The 22,034-nt window shown below is 43.9% G+C and overlaps 1 protein-coding gene across 1 annotated transcript in view; it reads right to left on the bottom strand.

The window, feature by feature from the left end:
- Window positions 1-809: 809 nt before the first annotated feature.
- The window catches only part of POP1 (POP1 homolog, ribonuclease P/MRP subunit), a 36,837-nt gene continuing 15,612 nt past the window's right edge, over window positions 810-22,034 (bottom strand). Inside the window, exons 8-16 of the mRNA XM_005904381.2 lie at window positions 21,496-21,752; window positions 21,290-21,383; window positions 18,551-18,662; window positions 17,658-17,777; window positions 12,539-12,654; window positions 10,322-10,513; window positions 8,930-9,084; window positions 4,335-4,676; window positions 810-3,369 (exon numbers count right to left, since the gene is read on the bottom strand). Coding sequence (XP_005904443.2) covers window positions 2,718-3,369; window positions 4,335-4,676; window positions 8,930-9,084; window positions 10,322-10,513; window positions 12,539-12,654; window positions 17,658-17,777; window positions 18,551-18,662; window positions 21,290-21,383; window positions 21,496-21,752 — 2,040 coding nt within the window. The 3' untranslated portion in view covers window positions 810-2,717. The remainder of the gene's footprint in view (window positions 3,370-4,334; window positions 4,677-8,929; window positions 9,085-10,321; window positions 10,514-12,538; window positions 12,655-17,657; window positions 17,778-18,550; window positions 18,663-21,289; window positions 21,384-21,495; window positions 21,753-22,034) is intronic.

Here is a 22,034-nt window from a genome sequence, read left to right as displayed (position 1 = left end):
GAACTTGCATGCTCAGTCACTCAGTCATGTCTAACTCTTTGCAACCCCATGGACTGCAGCACTCCAGATTCTTTTGCCCATAGGATTTTTCAGGCAAGAATACTGGAGTGGGTTGCCATGCCCTCCTCCAAGGGATCTTTCCAACCCAGGGATCAAACAGGGTCTCTTAGGCCTCCTGTATTGGGAGGCAGACTCTTTCCCAGTGGTGTCACCTGGAAAGCCACACAGCCTGTCTTTCCCTAAATTTATGTAGCCAGGAAACACTTTTTTCCCAGGAAACATCTCCAGGGACCAGTGCTCCCAGGAGTATATTTTGGGAAATGCTAGTCTGTCCTCTCAACGCATAGTTCTTTGCCACCAGCAAGCAGAGCAATTAATTGTCCCTTGTGATGAGGGCGGGGCAGCAGCCCCCACGAGACATGCTGTATAGAGACTCGGTGACACAGCTCACTCAGACTTGTCATCAAGCGAGTGAAGCCACAGAAGGAGTGGCTTAGAGCCTAGAGAACAAATGAGCACTAGCTCAATAAATACTAATAACTGAGCATCAGGTGACATTCTAACGTATTCTGCTTATAGCCACCACTAAGCAATACTGTTTTTTTCAGTCTCATTTGGATGGGGCACAAATACATTCAGAGGCAGGGTGAGAGGGGAAACAACAGATGTTTCAGCTACAGTATCCACTCCTTAGAGAATCACAATGTACCTATCATATGGAAGGTTCTAGAATTCCTTTAAAAAGAAGTGCTGAACTGTATTTAACCCAGAGTTTTCAAAATCACTCAGTCCTTGGACTCTTTTCCTTAGGTCGTATATTTCATAGAGCATGTTTTGAGAAATGGCTGTGAAACACTCTTTGCAAAAACAAAGAGCACAGAAACATTAAGTAACTTCTGGAAACATGTGCTGGTCAACAACACAGAGGATGAAGAGCCATGAAACCACAGACCCCACTCTCATTCCATCTCAACACTTGCCGTAAACCAAACCGCCGAAGCAGCAATGCGTTTTCCACGATGTCCTTCTTTATGGTGTGAAGTGGCGGGACTGCTGATTACAGCACAGAAGTGAATGTGGCCCACAGGGGATCCACCGGTCAGGTACAGAGACCAGACGTTTAGTCTTTTCCTCTTTGAAAGTGAAAGTGAAAGTCGCTAAGTTGTGTCTGACTCTTGTGACTTCACGCACTGTAGCCCGCCAGGCTCCTCTGTCCATGGGATTCTCCAGACAAGAATACTGGAATGGGTTGCCATGCCCTCCTCCAGGGGATCTTTCCAACCCAGGGACTGAACTCAGGTCTCCCACATTGCAGGCAGATTCTTTACCATGTGAGCTACCCAGGAAGCCCTCTTTTCCTCTTTGGTAACAATCAAATCATTAAACAACTGTCATCGTCGCTTATCACATGACTACAAGATTTTTCAAATAGACTTGACAGCCCTTCAGTTCAGTTCAGTTCAGTCGCTCAGTCATGTCCGACCCTTTGTGACCCCATGAATCACAGCACACCAGGCCTCCCTGTCCATCACCAACTCCCGGAGTTTACTCAAACTCATGTCCATCGAGTTGGTGATGCCATCCAGCCATCTCATCCTCTGTCGTCCCCTTCTCCTCCTGCCCCCAATCCCTCCCAGCATCAGAGTCTTTTCCAATGAGTCAACTCTTCGCACGAGGTAGCCAAAGTATTGGAGTTTCAGCCTCAGCATTCAGTCCTTCCAAAGAACACCCAGGACTGGTCTCCTTTAGGATGGACTGGTTGGATCTCCTTACAGTCCAAGGGACTCTCAAGAGTCTTCTCCAACACCACAGTTCAAAAGCATCAATTCTTCGGCGCTCAGCTTTCTTCACAGTCCAACTCTCACATCCATACATGACTAGTGGAAAAACCATAGCCTTGACTAGACGGACCTTTGTTGGCAAAGTAATGTCTCTGCTTTTTAATATGCTATCTGCTGCTGCTAAGTCGCTTCAGTCATGTCCGACTCTGTGCGACCCCAGAGACGACAGCCCACCAGGCTCCCCTGTCCCTGGGATTCTCCAGGCAAGAACACTGGAGTGGGTTGCCATTTCCTTCTCCAATATGCTATCTAGGTTGGTCATAACTTTCCTTACAAGGAGTAAGCTTCTTTTAATTTCATGGTTGCAATCACCATCTGCAGTGATTTTGGAGCCCCTAAAAATGAAGTCTGACACTGTTTCCACTGTTTCCCCATCTATTTCCCATGAAGTGATGGGACCAGATGCCATGATCTTAGTTTTCTGAATGTTGAGCTTTAAGCCAACTTTTTCACTCTCCTCTTTCACCTTGATCAAGAGCCTTTTTAGTTCCTCTTCACTTTCTGCCATAAGGGTGGTGTCATAGTTCCGATTAAAAAAAAAAAGGATGCAAGAAGACAACCAGAGTTTCTAATTATTTTCAGCCAGAATTACACAGGCCAAGAAAGCAAAATACAAAAGCTTTTGGCTCTATATGCCAAATAATTTTAAAATATCACAGTGAGGACAGGGAAAGATGGAAATCAACGAGATTACTGGAATGATGTAAACATTTCATCTATTTGCATAAATACGTAAGTTTCTTTATTCTCATTTCCAAGGAACTTCGAATGATGTCCTGAAACAGAAGGTGGGGCAGGGGGAGGGGAACAACTCTCTGGTTGGTTGTGAGACTTGGCAAACACAGTTCTTTTCTGTGCCGTGATGTGAACCCACGTTCACACCTCAATTGTGATTCTTGCAAACCGATACTGCAAGGAGGCAGGCGGCCTCAGCAACACAAGGCCCCTGTCCAGCCCTGGCTGCTTGGACAGCATGTCCAGCAAGCCCGTCAGGCTAACAAACCCCAGGGCTTCCCCACAGCCAACGGCCATGGAAAAATCTCCCTGTGTGACAAAGCCAAGGAGAACTCTGGAGCAGTGAGAAGTCACAACGGGGAGGGGGCCTGACCACAAGCCCAGGGTCAGGGGCTGGGGCCCGGCCGCAGGGCCGCCCTCTGCCAGGCCCTCAGACGCGGCACGCCCTTGGTTCAGCCTCTTCTCTAGCTTCTTCTTCTCCTTCTGTTCCCGGATCTGGCTCTTGAATGGGTCGCTGTGCTTGGGCTCCTGGGGCCCATGGTACAGCTGATCGCGGGAGAGCTGCAGGAGATCCTCCTCGGCTGGGACGCAGATCAGGGTGTGCGGGCCAGGGCTGCCCTTCCCCAGCAGGGCCAGCCTGACCCACACCAGGGCCCTGGGGAAGGCGTCCAGCACAGCCGGGCAGGCCTCTCCGGTTAGTCCTTGCTGGCCTCTGCCGGCTCGCTGGGTCGCCTGACGGCCCCCAGGCCTGGGTCCGCACCAGGCTGACAGCTGCCTCAGTAATCTTCTACTCCTGCGTGAAGGGGGAGACAAGCCTTGTGAAGATACTTTGTTCATGGAGAAAATAAGCAGTCAGGAGACTGGTTTGCTAGAGTTCATTTGCTTTTTTGTTGTTGTTTAATACTCAATGTGGGAAAGGATCAAAGCTTCAATTTAAAAAAAATTAAAACTACACATTTTTACATTTTTGTAACGATCCGTTTCAGGTGTCTACTATTTCAAGACTGAGGACTAAAGGTTTAAAGCTGAAGACAGATTAAAAATAAGATGATGGGGTAGAATCTAGGCTGTATTCACAGTGGGAGGGTTAAAAAGTAACTGATAATTTTGATGGAAAAAGAAAGCCTAAGGGAGGGATATTTGTATGAAAAGTCAGAAGGAAAGATACAAAATTACAAGGTATTATACAGAAAAATAAGTATAAAGCAAAGGGGTGGCACACTTTTAAAATCAGAGCCCAGAACAAAGGGTAAATGATAAGCAGAATCTAATAGCCTACAGCAATACCACGAGCACACATTCCATACATTCCCCTCGGTGATACAACAGTATCACAATGAGAATGAATGAATCACCTCATCGGCCACAAACACAGGTTACTCAAAACCAATGAGAAGAAATCTAATTCAGCGATTTAAAGAAAGCTTGCAGGGGTTCTTCATTCCTTAAGACTATAACCGCGAGGGTACTGCTTTGTGAGCAAAGACTAAAAGAAATAGGTCATAAATGGCCTTGGTTTAGGTCTATTGAAGCGGTATTTTAAATCATTTCAGCTACATCATGCCCCAAATCAAGTGTGTATGACTTCAGGCTCTTCCCCAGGCCCTTAAGGATCCGCTGACTTTCCCTGCTAGAAGGTCTGTAAATTTACTTGGCCTTTGTGTAAAGGCACCATGACAACTTCTGCATCCTGTGGCCAGGGTCAGTATCAAAAAACAGACAATCCAAAAAAGGCATCCGGAAGTCTTGAGCACTTACCTCAGAACGCAAAGGGGGCTGCTGGCGGCACTCTGGCTGGCCGCCTCCTTGGTCCCCATCCCGGCTGGACAATCTGTGTCCATGACTCCCTCGGGCCCACTGGAGTCACACAGGGGTGTGCCTTGGTCGTCAGACAGCTGAGCAGTCCTCCCAGGCTCGGCAACACGAGGCACCCCATTTCTGCTCGAGCCACTCTCCCCACCACTTGGAGAGGAAGCTGCAGACGATTCCTCTGGAGCCTGGACTCTTGACTCCCAGTCTCGAGTTAACTGCTCCCAGGGACAGTAAAAAGGTGCCAGGGTGCCAAGCTTAACGTAGTTGGGCCGTTTTGCAGGAGGACGTCTAATGGGAATCAAAGAGGAAAACCAGTTTTGAACGATTTAGGATGGACAATCAAAAGAACCATGGGCACTGAACTCCATCTCTATTTAAAAAACAAACCTGCAGGGACTTCCCTGGTGGTCCAGTGGTTAAGAAGCCACCTGCTGATGCAGGGCACACAGGTTCGGTCCCTGGTCCCGGAAGATTACTGAAGAGCACACCGAGAGCCCGTGCTCCAAAACAAGAGAAGCCACCAGGATGAGAAGCCTGCACACCACAGCAAGCAGTAGCCCCCACTCACCACAACTGGAGAAAGCCCAGTGCACCCAAAAATAAACGAATTAATCAATAAAACCCCCAAATAAACAAATAAACATACAGAAAAGTTTTCAAAGAAATATGATTTTTTAAAAAATGATAATAACCAATTCTTCTGGCTGAGCTTTTTTTCTTATTGTTCGGTTTTTGCTGTAACAGATAATGCACCCACAAAGTCGCCCCATGGGCACCCCTCCTGAAGGACTGCAGGTAAGGTGTGCTCCTGCAGCTGTGCAGTGACGCCCCTGCACTCTCAACAGGGTTTGAAGTTGCCAAGGTGCAAGATGGAGGATGGTGAAGTTTCTCTCACCCTTGACCTCTGGTGACCCCACTATCCTCCGCAGAGTCACTGTCATCATCGGTTTCTCACATATCCTTCTACAGACATTCTTTGAACATACAAGCCGATAATGTACATATTTCTTTCTGTTTTTACCCATCTTGCACAAATAGTGGCAAAAAGATCCTGCGCTCTTTGCTTAATCTTATTCATTTAACAAAATATCTAGGAGATCACCTTATATCAGCACATCTAGACACCCTCACTCTTCTGCACGAGGCTCATGGCCTCAGTTATCTAAACAGACAGGGCATTATCTTCTGCAGGGCATTTTGATTATTTTCAAGCTTTTGCTTCCACAAACGCTGCTGCCACGAACGACCTTGAACACGTTGCACAAGGACAAGTATGTTCACAGGATCAAGTTCCGGGAGTGGAAGTGCTAAGGCAGCGAGTATTATTAGCACTTGCAATTTTGATGATTATCTCCAAACTGCCCTCCATATGAGTGACACCAGCTGACCTTTCCAGCAACAGGTAAGTGAGGGCAAACCTTCAGAAAGCCACAGACGAGTGGGAACCAGGGCCTGCTCTGGTACGTAACGACCCCAAGAGGTAGGGACCGGCCTGGTTACGGGCCCTTCTGGGCAGGGGGACTCTGTGAGAGCCTGCGTCTTCAGACTGACGGTCTCCTCGGGGACAGGCCCAGACCATCCTTCTGACTTGGCTTCTTACTATGTGCTGCACCCTAAGACCCCAAATGCACATGACCCTGCACCGGGGCTTCAGTGTGAGCCTGTATCCTGGAGATGGAACCAAACGCGCTCTGGACTCTGAGAGGGGCACCTGGTGAAGAACTCTCCCAGGGTACCGGCCTCACCCAAACACCTTTAAAAAGAGAGATGGACAATTTACAAAAAAGAGATAAAAAACGGTGAAAACACAAAAGGGGAGACAGAGGCGAGCTGCAATTTCACTCATACCTGATGCTAATGGAACGCACGTTCACGTCTTTGAAAGTTGGCAACTTGGAGGTTCACACGTAGGGCTAACCGCATGTTTGCTCTCCCACTTCATCACTGCCCACCACCATCCTCACATCTCTCTGCTGATAAGCCTAGATCCCACAGTTCAGTGCCTGCCTGACTCTTTGCAATCCCATGGACTGCAGCCCACCAGGCTCCTTTGTCCAAGGGATTCCCCAGGCAAGAGCACTGGAGTGGGTTGCCTGCCCTTCTCCATAGTTCACAGAGTCACTCCCTTTACACATACCCTCAACTCCTTCCCCCTGGCAAAGCCCATCCTGGTTACATGCAACCCTCCCCCTTCCCCAGCCCAGGACCAGACTGGCAGAACATGGCTGGGGAAGAGCACGCAACCGTCCTGAGGGGCCTCACTATCAACACACAACTCAAGTGGGCTCTTACATTTCTTACAAATCCCCTAGGTTTCTCCCGGTCACTCCATCTTCCACTCTCCAAGAACACCGTTTACATCAATTCCTCGCTCCTTAAATCTCTGACAGCCTCTCTCCCCCTTATTCCTAGGTGACAGCCTTGCCTATTTTTCACTGAGAAGACAGGCATGGTTAGAAGATTACTACCCAACCTCTCCGCAGAGTCTAGCCTACCTAAATCTGTAGCATTTCAGAGTCAGCCTTCCAGCCTATTAAAATGAGAGCGCTGAGCCTGATTCTACAGAACGCCACCCCTTCCCCTGGTGCCCCGATGCCACCCCCTCTTCCCTGCTTGAGGGCTTTGCTCTCGCAAGTTAGCCTCCCTCACCTCTCCTGGATCCCCCCACCAGCCTGGAAACATGCACTTCCAAAAAGAGTAAGCTCCACAAGGGCAGAACTGACTTTGCCTGCCCTGACCGCTGCTGTAGCCTCAGGGCCTAAAAAGGTTTTCGACACATGGCAGGTTCTAAATTAGCACGTGTTAAATGAATAAATGGGACAAATATGTAGAGACGCATAGGGAAAGCTGTTCATGGAAGCATAGAGCAAAAAAGCAGAAAGAACATAAAGGGCCACTGATAAATCACAGAATAGCCACGCTGCACCAGCCAAATCTGGCCCACTGCCAGGCGCCAGGTATGACCCATGAGCTAGGGATGGATTTACACTCTTAAATGGCGGAGAAAAACACAGGAGATTAATATCTTACGGCACATGAAAATGATAGGAAGTCCACAGAGTGAGCTGGAACACAGCCAGGCCCTCGTTTACACCAAGTGTTGGCAAACTTATTCTGTAAGGGGCCAGATGATAGCTATTTCTGGCTCTCTGGGCCTTGTGGTCTCCATAGGAACTGCTCAGCTCTGCAGCATGGTGCAAAAGCCGCCACAGAGGGTGTGTAGAGTCGTGTTTATTGACGTGGGAAAATTTTCCATAATATACAGTTACATGAAAAAAGCAGGTTTCAAAATAGTATATGTCATATAATGCTTCAAAAAAAAGATTCCAACTTCCCTGGTGGTCCAGTGGCTAAGACTCCACGCTCCCAATGCAGGGGGCCCGGGTTCAATCCCTGGTCAGGGATCTAGATCTCACATGCTGCAGCTCAAGTTCCTGCACGCTGCCACTAAGATCAGAGATCCTGCCTGCCGCAACTAAGACCTAATGCAGCCAAATAAACAAGTAATTTAAAAAGTAATTAAATTTTAAAAAAATTTACATATAGAAAAATCTGAAGGATGAGACATAAGCATTTCTGCCCACGACTATTTAACAAGCACAGAGAAGACCCTGCATGGGAGGCATAGGACGGCTGCCCTCAAATGGCCTGTGAGCCAGAATCCAGGAACCTCTCGCCACTCACTCGCCCACTTATTCGTCCATCATTCAAACCACAGCTCATCTGTTCATCATTCAAACCTGGAAAGTCAGACAGGGCCCATCTCTGTGGCTTCAGCCATGCATAGGAGAGCACGACCGTGGAGCTCAGAGTCAAGGAAACACAACATTCAATTATTCACCCATTCATCAGTCAACAAATACAAGTATTCGGGCCCACTGTGCACTGGCCAGGCACAGCAGATGCCACAACAAACTAGAGGGTTTCTGTGCGTCCAGGAGCCTACTGTATTTCAGCAGGAAATACACGTGCCCAAGGCTTCCTTTCCTGAGTATAAAGGAAATAGAGCCTCTCATCGGCCACTCTTCCAATGGAAAAAGAAAAGAAAACAGCCTAGATGGACAGATAGCAAAATGTAAAAACAGTGCATATCTCTCTGGACAAAAAGAATACACTGATAAAAGGAATATACTAGTTTATAAAGTATTTTTATATGTTTCCATACTTTGTTTAAAATTTCATAAATATATACTCCATTTATAACCATTACAAAAAAAAAATACAATGTCCATTTTTAGGGGTAGGGGTCAGTAGTGGGAATCTGTTAACAAGCGCCTGGAACTCAGGTCCACAGTTCAGGAGTTCACCATCGTCACTGAATCAAATAACCAAGAGAAGGGTTTGTAACCTGCATGAACTATAAAATCCAGCGATAGGGCCATCTCCTAACTAAGTAATGTCTTCTTAAATTATGTCTCAGGAATGTTGACAAGTCGAGGAACTCCACATTATACAGTCAGGAGTCCCTGAAGCCAGGAAAAACATTGCTGGTCAGTGTGCCTTCCCTTTAAGACAGAACACTAGAGAAGCCAGTCTCTTACCTCTTGTACTTCTCAAGAAGATGTTTCGCTTGCTCTTCAGCAAAGAGAACCCCAGCAGGGCAGTCTGGGAAATCATCTGGGACATTAGGCGACCTTTTATACTGAGAATGCACTAAGGTTTCTTTTAACCCTCCAACTCTTGCACCTCGATAGATCTAGAAGAAATCCCAGAAGGATTCTGTCATTTGTATGGGGAAAGTGGGAAACCTAAATACCCATCACAAAGAGAAAGAATAAATACACTGAGGATTTACTCTACAATGAGTTACCATACAATAGTGAAAATGAATGACTTAGAGCTTCATCAATCATTACGGAAAAAAAATTCTCAATGTTGAGTGAACAGAGCAAGTAAAAACATGTCAAATTTAGCTATTTTTTAAATTTATTTTATTAAAGGATAATTGCTTTATAGAATTTTATTGCTTTCTGTCAAACCTCAAGCTGAATCAGCTATAGGTATACATATATCCCCTCCCTTTTGAACCTCCCTCCCATCTCTGTCCCCATCCCACCCCTCTAGGTTGATACAGAGCCCCTGTTTGAGTTTCTTAGCCATACAGCAAATTCCCGTTGGCTATCTATTTTACATATGGTAATGTAAGTTTCCACGTTACAAATTTAGCTACTTTAGTTTGGGATACATACACACACAATTAATAAAACTATAAAAACGTGCATGATAGCAACAAACACCAATAGGGCCAGTGATTCCTTTGGAAGGAGAGAAGGAAATGGGATTGGAGAGGGATAGAGTGCTTCCAATGACCCTTTTATGTCTTCTTTCTTAAGCTGGACGGTATCCAAGTGTCACTTTCTGTATACTTGAAACAGCTCGTAAGTTTAAAGTTATCTTTAAAAATAACCCCACTCCTAAATGATTAAATATCTTCTGTACTATGCGTAAGGACTGAAATTAATTGCCTGCATGAATCCAACAGTCCTACATGTCCTTTATGTTCTCAAAGTAATTAGTTAAACTAACCAGGAAAACTTAAACACACGTTAGATTTTTAAGAAAATTTTTAGCTGCAGTTAATAAATGGATCCACACAAAAAACAACTGTATTATACACATCTATAAAAATTAAATACTTTGTTTTTAAACTACAACAAATTTCAAGTAAAAAAAACCCCAAAAAACCTCGTTTGTTGCCACTACTATTCAAAAATCAGGCCACTTTTAAAACCTCAAAAGTTCATCAAATGTCCGCACAACTCTTATTAAGGAACCTGGCTCCAGGGACTTTATGAAATTATCTCGTATCCAAGATGATAGCTCACAGGGCAGAAAACTAGCACTCAATTTCTAGGCCCTGCATTAAGTCAGGAACATTTTCAGCACTTGGCACTCCCTAAGAGCGTACCTTGAATGTTGTAAGTGTTACTTACAAATGGAATCCAGAACGCCATGCCCCAGCCCTTTGGGAGCAGGATATCCCAGCCGCTTCCCCAGCCTCGTTGCTCATCACCCGTCACTTTTCCTGGTTGTTGAATCAAAAGTATAGGAACCTTGGATTCATGGGGACCTAAAAAAAGTTGTGACCCGGGCACCAGCAATTCACTCCTCTTCCGGTTTAAATCCTAGAGTGGAAGAAAATAATTCAAGACAAACAACTCTAGTCTTCCGGGAGATCCTACTGGGTCTCTCTATAAGCAGCTTTAGAAAGTTAAACACTCTTTTAGGAAGAAAACATTCTCAGTAAATAAACGTGAGCCATTTTTAAGTACAAAGTACTCCTCCCAGGAGTAGCACCTCCATAGAAGTGCTTTGGTAGAAAATGCCACATTGTCTTAAATTTGGTCTAGAATATACTAGATGATTCAATGTTCTAAAACAATATACATTCATTCTGCTCTTTCTTATATCAGGATTAATCTTATATTTTAACACTTTTACATTTACTTTGGTTAAGATTGGTGGTCATGGAGTAAAGGAGGTATGAATAATTAACAATTTCTCAAGGGAAGCAAGTCGGATAATACTCCAGCTCTTTGAGAAAATTTCTCATCAGGTCTTAAAACAGAAGGTGCTACAAATTATCTGTCAGGTGGACTGGAGGGAGTGGGTAACAACACCCTTTCAGATTTTTCTTGCCAGCTGTCAAAGGAGATGAGCAGGTAGGAGAAGCCGGCCACTCGACTGAGAAGACTACAGCAGAGACCACCTCCACCAGCTACAGAGTTTAACTCATGAACACCCTTCATGCATGACCAAATCTTGGGTCTCCTTTTTTTAACCCTTAGTCATCCCAAAGTATCTATGTCTATAGCCCCAGTGTTTCCTCCTGAGACAGATACCTGTCTCCTGGACATCTGCTCCTGGGACAGCCCAAGGCCTCTCAAACCTGGTTTACCTGAGATTGAACTCATCTTCCCCACTGTTTCACTCTCTTCCTGAAGGACACACAGTTCTCACATCTCATTCACTCATTCATTCATCCTTTCAAATATTTACTGTTCATTCATTTACGCATTCATTCAAATATTTCCTGAGCACTTGTGCTACACCAGGCACTTTGCTAGCACTTGGCAAGATAGGAGCGACAAGTCAGACCTGGCTCTGGCTCTCTTTCAGCTGAGCTCTTAAATCCAAGCGAGACTGCTGGAAGCTAACCCACAGGCTTCTCCTTTCTCACGTCCCATCTCAGAGTCCTGTCAGTTTTACTTCCCAGGTGTATGTTCCAAGCCCCAGCCCCTCCACTCCAGCCGCACTGCCACACTTCAGGCCCCCACCGTGCCATTTGGACTATTTTAAGGACCTCTTTCAAGGCCATCCAACCACGCATCCTCTCTCCAGCTCCTCGGGCCGCCTTTTCCCCATCCCTAGTCTCCACAACACTGCCAGAGTGAAATCTAATCATGTCATGGCCGCGTTTAAAATCTTCAATGGCCCCTAGTCTTCAGTCTAAATCCAAGGATGCCTCAAGATCTTTTACCCCTGATCCCCGTCTTAATCTCTTCAGTTCCATCTCCTGCCTCACCCTTAACTCCAAGATGCTGATCTGCTTGGAGATTCCTGAACAGGTCATCCTGGTTTTGGCCTGGGCCCTAGCCCTTCCTCTCAACTCAGACAATCCATTCTCCATCGTAGCCTTGGCTCCTGGCCCCTGGCCCCAAGAAGTCTGGTTAACTCCGACCATCCACCTAAGAGTTAGCTCAAACATCAGCTCCTCCATCTGGGAAGCTTCCCCCAATTTCCCTAGTCCGGGCTCAGTACCCATTCTTTGGGCTTCCTTCATACTCTGTACTTCTTCAACTGTATCCTAGGCATTTGCCCCATCACTGAATACAATACCTGGTGCTGGCAGGAGCTCAATCATTGTGAGATTACAGACAGAAAACATATAAGGGGAAAAAAATAATGAATGAAAAACATATTTAAACCATAAGATTATCATTTTTAAGAAAAAGTCTTTGTATTAATCTTTTCTAGAGATTATTCTTCTCTAAAACAGAAAAGAGAATCATTGTTTATATCATTAAGTAAAGGGATCAAAAGTCTAAAAATAAAAGGAAGTCTATAGGCGTCTATAAAGTATGAAATAACTTTAATGGTCTCTAGAGTGATGAATTGCAACCTGTTTTCATGACTTTACCATTAGTTACCTGATCCGAGATTTTATTCTCTGTGACACTCTTACAGATATCTTGGTTCCAGAGAAAGCTATGTGAACACTCCACCGGCACACCCTCCAGAAGCAGCTGTCTAACTTTCTCATTATCTAAGAGGGAAAAGAAACAGCCTTAAACCACATTCTTTAATTTAGGTCAGTAAGGGTCAAATTCTAAACGATGCTAGGGGACCTTCTATTAGAGGAAAATATTCTACAGGCATTTACTTCTCTAGAGGAATTTATTTACTTGAATAGAAACTGTAATTCTTACAGTTGGTTTCATAACCTGTGAAACAGTGCAGACTCCTAAACTTACTTGACATTTATTTTTAGTGTATAAGATGCAAATATTACATTAAATTGCCTCGAAATAACTGCCTGATTCCACAGGGAAGATTATTCTAGGCATCACTGCAGAGGCAAAGAACCACTTCTTGATCATATGCTCTGATTGCACAAGTTATACTTTAACTACAGGCTTCAGGGCTCTTTATATCATCCCTGACCAAAAAGTCCTGAGCTAAGAGATACCATCCTTTTTTTCTGTCCTTTTATTTCAAGTCTCTAATGACCCTATTTTTATTGAACTGAGTGAATTCCCCTTCTGTAAAATGTATTGCTCTCATTCTTTTCAAATGAATATATTTTCTGTGAACTATGTTGTTTCATCCCTTTAAACGAGCCACACCGGCCAAAAAGTGCTCCAGCAGGGAAGGCGGGGCGGGGGATCGTTTCAGTTATAAACATGCATATTAATAGAAGAGATATCCTATAGGAAATTATTTAAACACCAGGGGGAAAAACGTCTTTCAGATTTTATTTTGTTGGACTGAAGAATTAGAAGAAAAAAAAGAAAAAAAAAAATCAGACAATTCATGAGTTTAGGCTAAGGTCCTAAAATGCCAACACAAAAGATCACTCAATAGAACATACCCACATGAGTCTGATGGCTGAAAGAAAAAAAAAAAAGTTGGAAGTGACTCTGCAGTTGTGATGCAGTGAGACTGTGAGATTGGTGGTCAAGACGGTTCAGAAGGCCCTGAACTCACTTCCTCACATGGGCACAGCACAATCACAACTGTTTACAGAGCAACTACGTACGAGAACATCTTGAAGACCAGCAGAAAAGACTTCCTACGGCTAAAGAAAATAAGGAACTGGAGAGGAAAGGTAGAAACCTGGTATAGTCAAGCCACACACTCCCCAGGGTAGGCAGATGGGGTAGGTGACCCACAGAAAACAGGAGGAGAATCACAATTGCAGAGTGTTCCCAAAAGAGCAAAGGGCCCAAGCTCCACATCAGGTTCCCTAGCCCGGGGGAGCTGTATGGAGAGGACGAGCTCATAGAACAACTGGCTTTGAAGGCCAGTGGGCTTGACTACAGGACAGCTGGAGGACTTCAGGAAACACAGACCCCACTCTGAAAGGGTGCACACAAAATCTACATGCTCCAAGAACCAGAACCGAGGACGTAGTCTGAAAAGAGCCTTTACTTGCTGATTTTAAAGCTTCCCAGAAACGCAGGAGGCAGCTGGGAGTCCTCCTGGGGACACCGACCTGGCAAGGATGTGGAGGGAAGGGAATCCTCATACACTGTTGGTCGGAATGTCAACTGGTGCAGCCAATATGTAAAACAGAAGGGAGCTTCCTCAAAAAAAACAAAAATCAAACTACTACACAATCCAGCAATTCTGTTTTGGGAGACATTTTCAAAGAAAATAAAAACACTAAATTGAAAAGATATGTGCATCCCTATCCTCACTGCATCATTATTTACAATAGCCAAAGTATGGAAGCAACCTAAGGGTCCATCAACAGATGAACAGTTAAAGCATATGTGGTATATATACAATGGAACTCTACTCAGCCACAAAAAAAGAATGAAATTTTGCCATTTCCAACAACATGAATGGACTTGGAGGATATTATGCTAAGTGAAATAAGCCAGACAGAGAAAATCAAATACCAGATGATATCACTAGTATGTGGAATCTAAAAAATTAAGACAGAAACAGAGTCATAGATACAGAGAACAAACTGGTGGTTGCCAGAGGGGAGATCTGTGGAGGGATGAATGAAATAGTTGAGAGAGATTAAAAGACACGAACTTCCAGTTAAAAAATAAGTAAGTCGTGGGGATGCAATGTACAGGACTGAGGATATAGCCAATGATATTGAAATAAATCTTTATGATGACAGATGGTAACTAGACTTATCTTGGTTATCATTTTGTAATGTTTTTTCAAGATAAACTTTAATTTTCTCTGAACTGATTTATATTAGGATCATACCACTCTAATGGCAGAAAGTGAAGAGGAACTAAAGAGCCTCTTGATGAGGGTGAAAGAAGAGAGTGAAAAAGCTGGCTTGAAACTCAACATTCAATAAACTAAAGATCATGGCATCCAGTCCCATCACTTCATGGCAAATAGAAGGGGAAAAAGTGAAAACAGTGACAGATTTTATTTTCTTGGGCTCCAAAATCACTGCAGACGGTGACTACAGCCATGAAGTTAAAACATGCTTGCTCCTTGGAAAAAAGCTATGACAAACCTAGACAGCATGTTCAAAAACAGAGACATCACTTTGCTGACAAAGGTTTGTATAGTCAAAGCTATGGTTTTTCCAGTAGTCACGTATGGATGTAAGAGTTGGACCATAAAGAAGGGTGAACGCCGAAGAACCGATGCTTTTGAACTGTGGTTCTGGAGAAGACTCCTGAGAGTTTCCTAGACAGCAAGGAGATCAAACTAGTCAATCCTAAAGGAAATCAACATTGAATATTCCTTGAAAGGACTTATGCTGAAGCTGAACTTCCAATACTTTGGCTACCTGATGCAAAGAGCCAACTCACTGGAAAAGATCCTGATGCTGGGAAAGATTGAAGGCAGGAGCAGAAGTGGGTGGCAGAGAATAAGATGGTTGGATGGTATCATTGACTTAATGGACATGAGTTTGAGCAAACTCTAGGAGATAGTGAAGGACTGGAAAGCCTGGCGTGCTGCAGCCCATGGGGTTGCAGAGTTGAACACAACTTAGCAAATGAACAATGAAAGCCTTCGAAAGAATTTAATACATAACTGCCTTTTCCCAAAACTGGTACAGACACTATGGAGAACAGTATGAAGATTCCTTAAAAAACTAAAAATAGAGCTACAATACGATCCGACAATCCCATTCCTGAGCATATATCCAAAGAAAATCACAATTCAAACAGATACATGCACCCCAATGTTACTGCAGCACTATTTACAATACCTAAGATATGCAAGCAACCTAAACGTCCATCAACAGATAAAGAAGATTTGGTACATATATAAAGGGAATATTACTCAGCCATCAAAAAGAACAAAATAATGCCATTTACGACAACATGGATCAACCTAGGTACAGTCATACTAAGTGAAGTAAGACAGAGAAAGACAAATATTATATGATATAGCTTATATGTGAAATCAAAAAAAAGGCCACAAAAGGACTTATCTACAAAACAGAAGTAGTTACGAATGTAGAAAATAAATTTATGGTTATGGGGTTGGGGGGAAAGAGGGGAGGAATAAATTGGGAGACTGGGATTGTCACATACACACTACTGTATATAAAATAGATAACTAATATGGACCTACTGTATAGCAAAGGGTACTCTACGCAATACTCAGTAATGGCCTATATGGGGAAAGAATCTTAAAAACAATGGATGTACGTGTATGTATGTGGCATGCTGCAGTCCATGGGGTGGCAAAGAGTCAGGCACGACTGAGTGACTGAACTGAACGTATATGGATAACAAATTCACTTTGCCATACGCCTGAAACTAATATAATATTGTAAATCTATACCCCAATAGGAATTTTAAAAAATTATTTGAAAAAAGGATTTGAGGCAGCCAAACTAAGTAGAGTTTAACTGCGATTCTGAGATCATTCTGACAGTCAACAGTTATCAGTGTAGTAGATGCTCTAACTTTTACAGTTGTACCCAACCATACTGCTGTTAAAAAAGAAAAGAAAGAGCCAGCAATTCATCAATTAAAGTGTTGCTGCTGCTGCTGCTGAATCGCTTCAGTCGTGTCTAACTCTGTGCGACCCCATAGACGGCAGCCCACCAGGCTCTTCCGTCCCTGGGATTCTCCAGGCAAGAACACTGGAGTGGGTTGCCATTTCCTTCTCCAATGCGTGAAAGTGAAGTCGCTCAGTCGTGTCTGACTCTTCACGACCCCATGGACTGCAGCCCACCAGGCTCCTCCACCCATGGGATTTTCCAGGCAAGAGTACTGGAGTGGGTTGCTATTGCCTTCTCCAGATTAAAGTGTAAGACTCTCTAATTAACTAACTTACCTATATATCTTAAACTCTTTCAGCCAATCCACCTTTCATGTTAAGGTTCTGGCAGAGTACTGTACTGCCCCCTTAATAAGCTATCTATCTACTTGTCAAGGTTAAAAAAAAACAAATCTCAAGTTGTTACTACACACACCAGTATCTGTTCTCCAAAAACTGACAGACTGATTTTAATTATTCTTCCAATTAACTGGGCTTAAATGACAGTAAACACAGTGAGGCATTATCACAGTTGTGCAGATCAGACTAAGATTTTAGCCAGCCCCCACCCACCCACAACCACATCACCCCGAAGAAACCCCCACAGGCCACGCTACTGAGTCTAAGCCGAGACCTCTTACCCTTCAGCACCTGGGATGGCCTTGCCAGGATTCGAACCTGGGTCATCTGTATGGTCAGACAGAGGCTTCCAAAGAGCACAAGACCAGCTTCGGGTGCGGGTCCCTTCCTCACAATTAAAATTCTGAAAAGCCAGGCATTTTCAGAGAACCCCGTTTGCAGAGGCAGGTTATTACTAGATATTGAAAATAGAGAACTCAGCGGAAAAAATGAACATGAGGATCAGGCTACACGTTTACAGCTAAAGATACTTCCTGATATACCATTTCCTTTTATCATGATCACCTTAAAAAGGTAGGCAGGTAAAAAGAGGGCCTGAAATTTTCTACAGATAAAGTTACTGCAGAAGTTGTCACTGACAGAATTCTTCTAATGGGACTGACTAGTCAGAACAGTTGTTAAGGAAAACCAGGGTTGTCTCAGGAACTTTACCTTGGCATTTTTCTGGATTGGGCAAAACTTTGGACCTCTTTTGAGGCAGATTTATTCGTGGGTCACCAACCGTCAGTCCCAGAATAGTACCTGCTGGAATTTCTGCTGGTGATGTTATCCCTTTAGCAACAAAACAAGACGCAAACAGGAAGTTATTCACAAATACATATTTTGCTTTCATTTTCAAATGTTTCTAATGAAATTTTCATCTTGGGCTGATTTTGTAAAGATACACATTCCCTTTTATCTCCCCAATGATACTTTCAGAGAATAAATTAACATTCATAAAGAGTGAAGTTTCTTACCAAAAACATTAACATAACAGGTCATTTTACAACATGAACATGTATGTTCCTATCAATAACTACAGGAGCTTTACACACAAATGCAATCATGTGCGGGTAAGTAAGATTTCAGTTTAGTAGCTAAAACATTTAGTAGCTAAAGCATTTCAGTATATGCTTTTACCTACATTAACAGAATACCAGTTATTTATTTAAAGTTTTAACATCTCATTCGTGTTTCTTGCTGTATTTTAACAGTTTCAAAGTAAAAAGCACCACTACATTTAGGTAGCTCAGCTGCAAGATGCTCTTTTAACCCAGTTCCCACTCCTCCCTTCTTTCCCAGTACAACCCAGTGTTCCCCTGTATGCATGCTGAGTGCTAAGTTACTTCAGTTGGGTCCGATCCTTTGTGACCCTATGGACTGTAGCCCGCCAGGCTCCTCTGTCCAGGGGATTCTCCAGGGAAGAATCCTGCAATGGTTGCCGTGCCCTCCTCCAGGGGATCTTCCCAACCCAGGGATTGAACCCACATCTCTCACGTCTCCTGCACTGGCAGGCGGGTTCTTTAGCGCTAGCGCCACCTGGGAAGCCCCATTCCAGCGTATACCTCCCAACAATTCAAAAACGGCTTCTTGTCTGCGATGAAGGGAAACACTATCAGGATTCTTGCAGGTTTCAATCCACCAACGGTGAGGTGTCTTCTCTGTGTCCTCTCCCTCCTAGAAAACAACAACTCCTGTTCACCAGACAAACAGTGGATCAGTTAATAATTTTGGTTAAAACGTTTGTGCTATTGGCCTCCGTCCTTGCATCCTCATTTCTTAGAATGAATGTTTCTGGAGAGGAACCAGGGAAATTGTCACATCAGACTAACGACTCTTCTAATCAAAGACAAGGACGTAGGACTGTACTTCTCTCAAGATTTCATATACTAAGAAGAATATCTGCGGTTTTCTGAGAGACTACCTAACTTAACACACGCCTGTGGTCTCTGGAGCACAGAGCCAACATGAGAGACCTTGCTCCTTGCTCTTCTCCCAATACTACCAACCTCATCGCCAGACTAAGCAATAAAACTTTCCCCACTGAAGAAAAACCAAAACAAAACCCCTTTTGAAGAAATCTTCAGCAAAGGAAGACATTACTACTATAGTATTTCTAGAAATTTCAAGAAATACTGTATTTTACTTGCCTTTTTTTCTGAACAGAACTAGGGACTGAGGTCTCAAACAGCACTTCGAGTACCATATGTAAGACTGGGAAGAGAACTTTACAGCTGCGGTTCATACCAAAGTTTGCTGAACGGGGATGTTACCCTAAGAGTCTAACCTATAATATTAATACACTGAGCCCTTTACCTCACAGAAACTCAGGTAGCACGTGGTTCAAAGTACATACCCTGGATCCAAACTTTGCAGGTTCGAATCCTCCCTCTGCAAGTTACTAGCTAGCGTGGAATGCCTAGTCAGCTCCAGGCACTGCCCTAAGCCTGGGGCACAGAGTCAAGAAGAGGACTGCCCCGAGCCTGCCAGCAGGAAGCTCAGAGTCTTGAGACACAGACCTCACAAAGACATGCGAACAAATCTAGACGTAAAAACTGAGGAACGGAGCAAGACGGAATGAAAACAACAGCAAGGATTTAATTGAACTTGGAGGTCAGGAAGGAATTCTAGAAGAAAATGATATAGATATTGAAACCTTTAGACTCAGCCAAGAAGAGGGGTAGAGACAGAAAATTCAGACAGTCTCAAAGGGACATGAGATCTGACACATTCTAGAACCTGGAACCACTGGAATAAGACGGTGTGGCTGAAGTGCCGAACATGAGAAGAGATAAGGCCAGACAGGCATGGAGGCACAAGATTACCAGTCAAATTAAGGGCTTTGGATTTTTTTTCTCACATACAGTGAGAAGCTATCCAAAAGCTTTTAATCAGGAAGTAGCTCGATGAGCATAAATTGTTAAAATGGGACTACCCTGGTGGTCTAGTGGTTAAGAGTCCGCTTGCCAATGCAGGGGACATGGGTTCGATCCCTGGTCTGGGAAGATCCCACATGCCTTGGGGCAACTAAGCCCGTGCACCACAACTACTGAAGCCTGCGTGCTCGAGAGCCCGTGCTCTGCAACGAGAGAAGTCACTGCAACGACAAGTCTTTGCACTGCAACTAGAGAAAAAGCCCGCATAGTAACAAGACCCAGTGCAGCCAAAAATAAAACATTTATTAATTAAAAAAAAGAAAAGAAAATTACACTTCACCTTTAAAAAGAAAAAAAAACAAAAATTGCTAAAATATCACTTTGCCTCCTGTGTGGAGAAAGGAGCAAAAAATGGGAACAATGAATGAAAGTTGAGAAGCTGCTTCAGGACCCAGGCCAGAGATGACAGTGGTTGAGACTAGTGTGGAAACAGTGAAGAGAGAGAGGTCGCCTTTGGTTTTTAAAGTTTATCTGTCTTCCAACAGGTCAAACTCTGATCGGCTCTATCACCATATCAGACATGTCCAATCTGCGAGAAGCATGGACACTGAGGCACTGATACAGGAAAACAGACCAAATCTGAACCCCAAGTGAGTCTGATTCCTCATCTACTCTCTACTCCCTAGACCTGTGCAATCAACATGGTGGCCACTTGACACAGAGAGCTGTGAATTTACCTGTTAATCACTAAAATAAGTACAAGTACCAATCCACTTCCTCGGTCACATGAGCCACTCAGTAGCTACCTGGGGCTGGTGGCTCCCGTACTGGACAGCACAAAGAAACAGCATCCTTGCAGAAAGTTCTACTGAACAGAGGTACATGTGACACATTGCTCTCAACCTGCTAGAGACCATCCTGAAAACGAACCCCAGAGAACGTGTATCACACAAATACAAACAAAAAAACCTGGCATATACTTTCAGGGATTTTAGGGGCAGCTCCCTGTTACCTACTTACCTATGGTGGAGAAGTTAAGACCCTTTAAAAAATTCAGAAGCTGCAGGAGCAGTCTGTATTTAAATGAGAACAATCAGTTTACTTGCTACATTCACTTAGATTTGCTATTCTAGAAGTGAAAGATAGAGTCTTTGATAATAAGCATAACTAGGCAAACAAACACATATAAGCTATGGCCACAAAAGCTGCCAAATTATATGCTGCTGCTGCTAAGTCGTTTCAGTCATGACCGACTCTGTGCGACCCCATAGACGGCAGCCCACTAAGGCTCCTCTGCCCCTGGGATTCTCCAGGCAAGAATACTGGAGTGGGTTGCCATTGCCTTCTCCGAAGTTATATGTTAGGTTTTGCAAATTTGCTAAGAAGGACCTGACCAGAATAAAGCAACGCAATCAGGTTTACTCTTACGGTGTGGACGGAAGCAGCTTTGAGCGCCTCAGTTAAGATGCAGTGAGAAAGAGGACCGATCAGCCGGAATCTGTTCATCTCCATAGTCAAATCACTGAAAGAAAGAGAAGGGCTTTATACTGCATGTAATGTCTGCCTCACTGACAGAAACAGAGCACGCCTTCACTGAAAACGTTCAGTAGGTTCAGAGTAGGTTCAGCCCATACCGGATCACGATGCCTGTGGCTGGAGAGAGCCAAGAATATGGCTGCAGTGGATCTCTAGTTCCATCACCAGTGACTTTTTTAACTGGTTGAGCGTTTTCCCCATCATCTTTCCGTTTTCTTTTCTTGCCGACTTTTTCTTCAGGCAGGTCAATCTGGCTTTTCTCTTGAGAGGGTGTCAGAAGGGGATCTGGGATCTGGACAGTTGCCTTGGTAGGTTCCATACACTGACACACTGCTTTTATCTCCTCTAAGATATCCTAAGGACACATTCAAACATTTTAAACTCTGAATTTAAATAAAGTTTAAGTTGGCTTAGTTTATTTTTTCTACCTGTAAAAATTTATATTCTTATCTCACACAAATGAAGCTAAATTTAAAATCGTCAAAAAGCTTGATTCCTCTGAAAAGCTTTTTTGATTCCTCTGAGTAGTGCTTGACACATAGAACAAAAAAAGAACTCCTAAATGTCCAAGATTCATGAAAACAACATGACTACTCTGACCAATTTTTTTTTAAACTAGTTTAAAGATGAATTTAGA

This window comes from Bos mutus, chromosome 14, assembly GCF_027580195.1.
Source record: "Bos mutus isolate GX-2022 chromosome 14, NWIPB_WYAK_1.1, whole genome shotgun sequence".
In the NCBI taxonomy this organism is placed as follows: domain Eukaryota; kingdom Metazoa; phylum Chordata; class Mammalia; order Artiodactyla; family Bovidae; genus Bos; species Bos mutus.
This window is presented reverse-complemented; position numbering and strand designations above follow the sequence as displayed.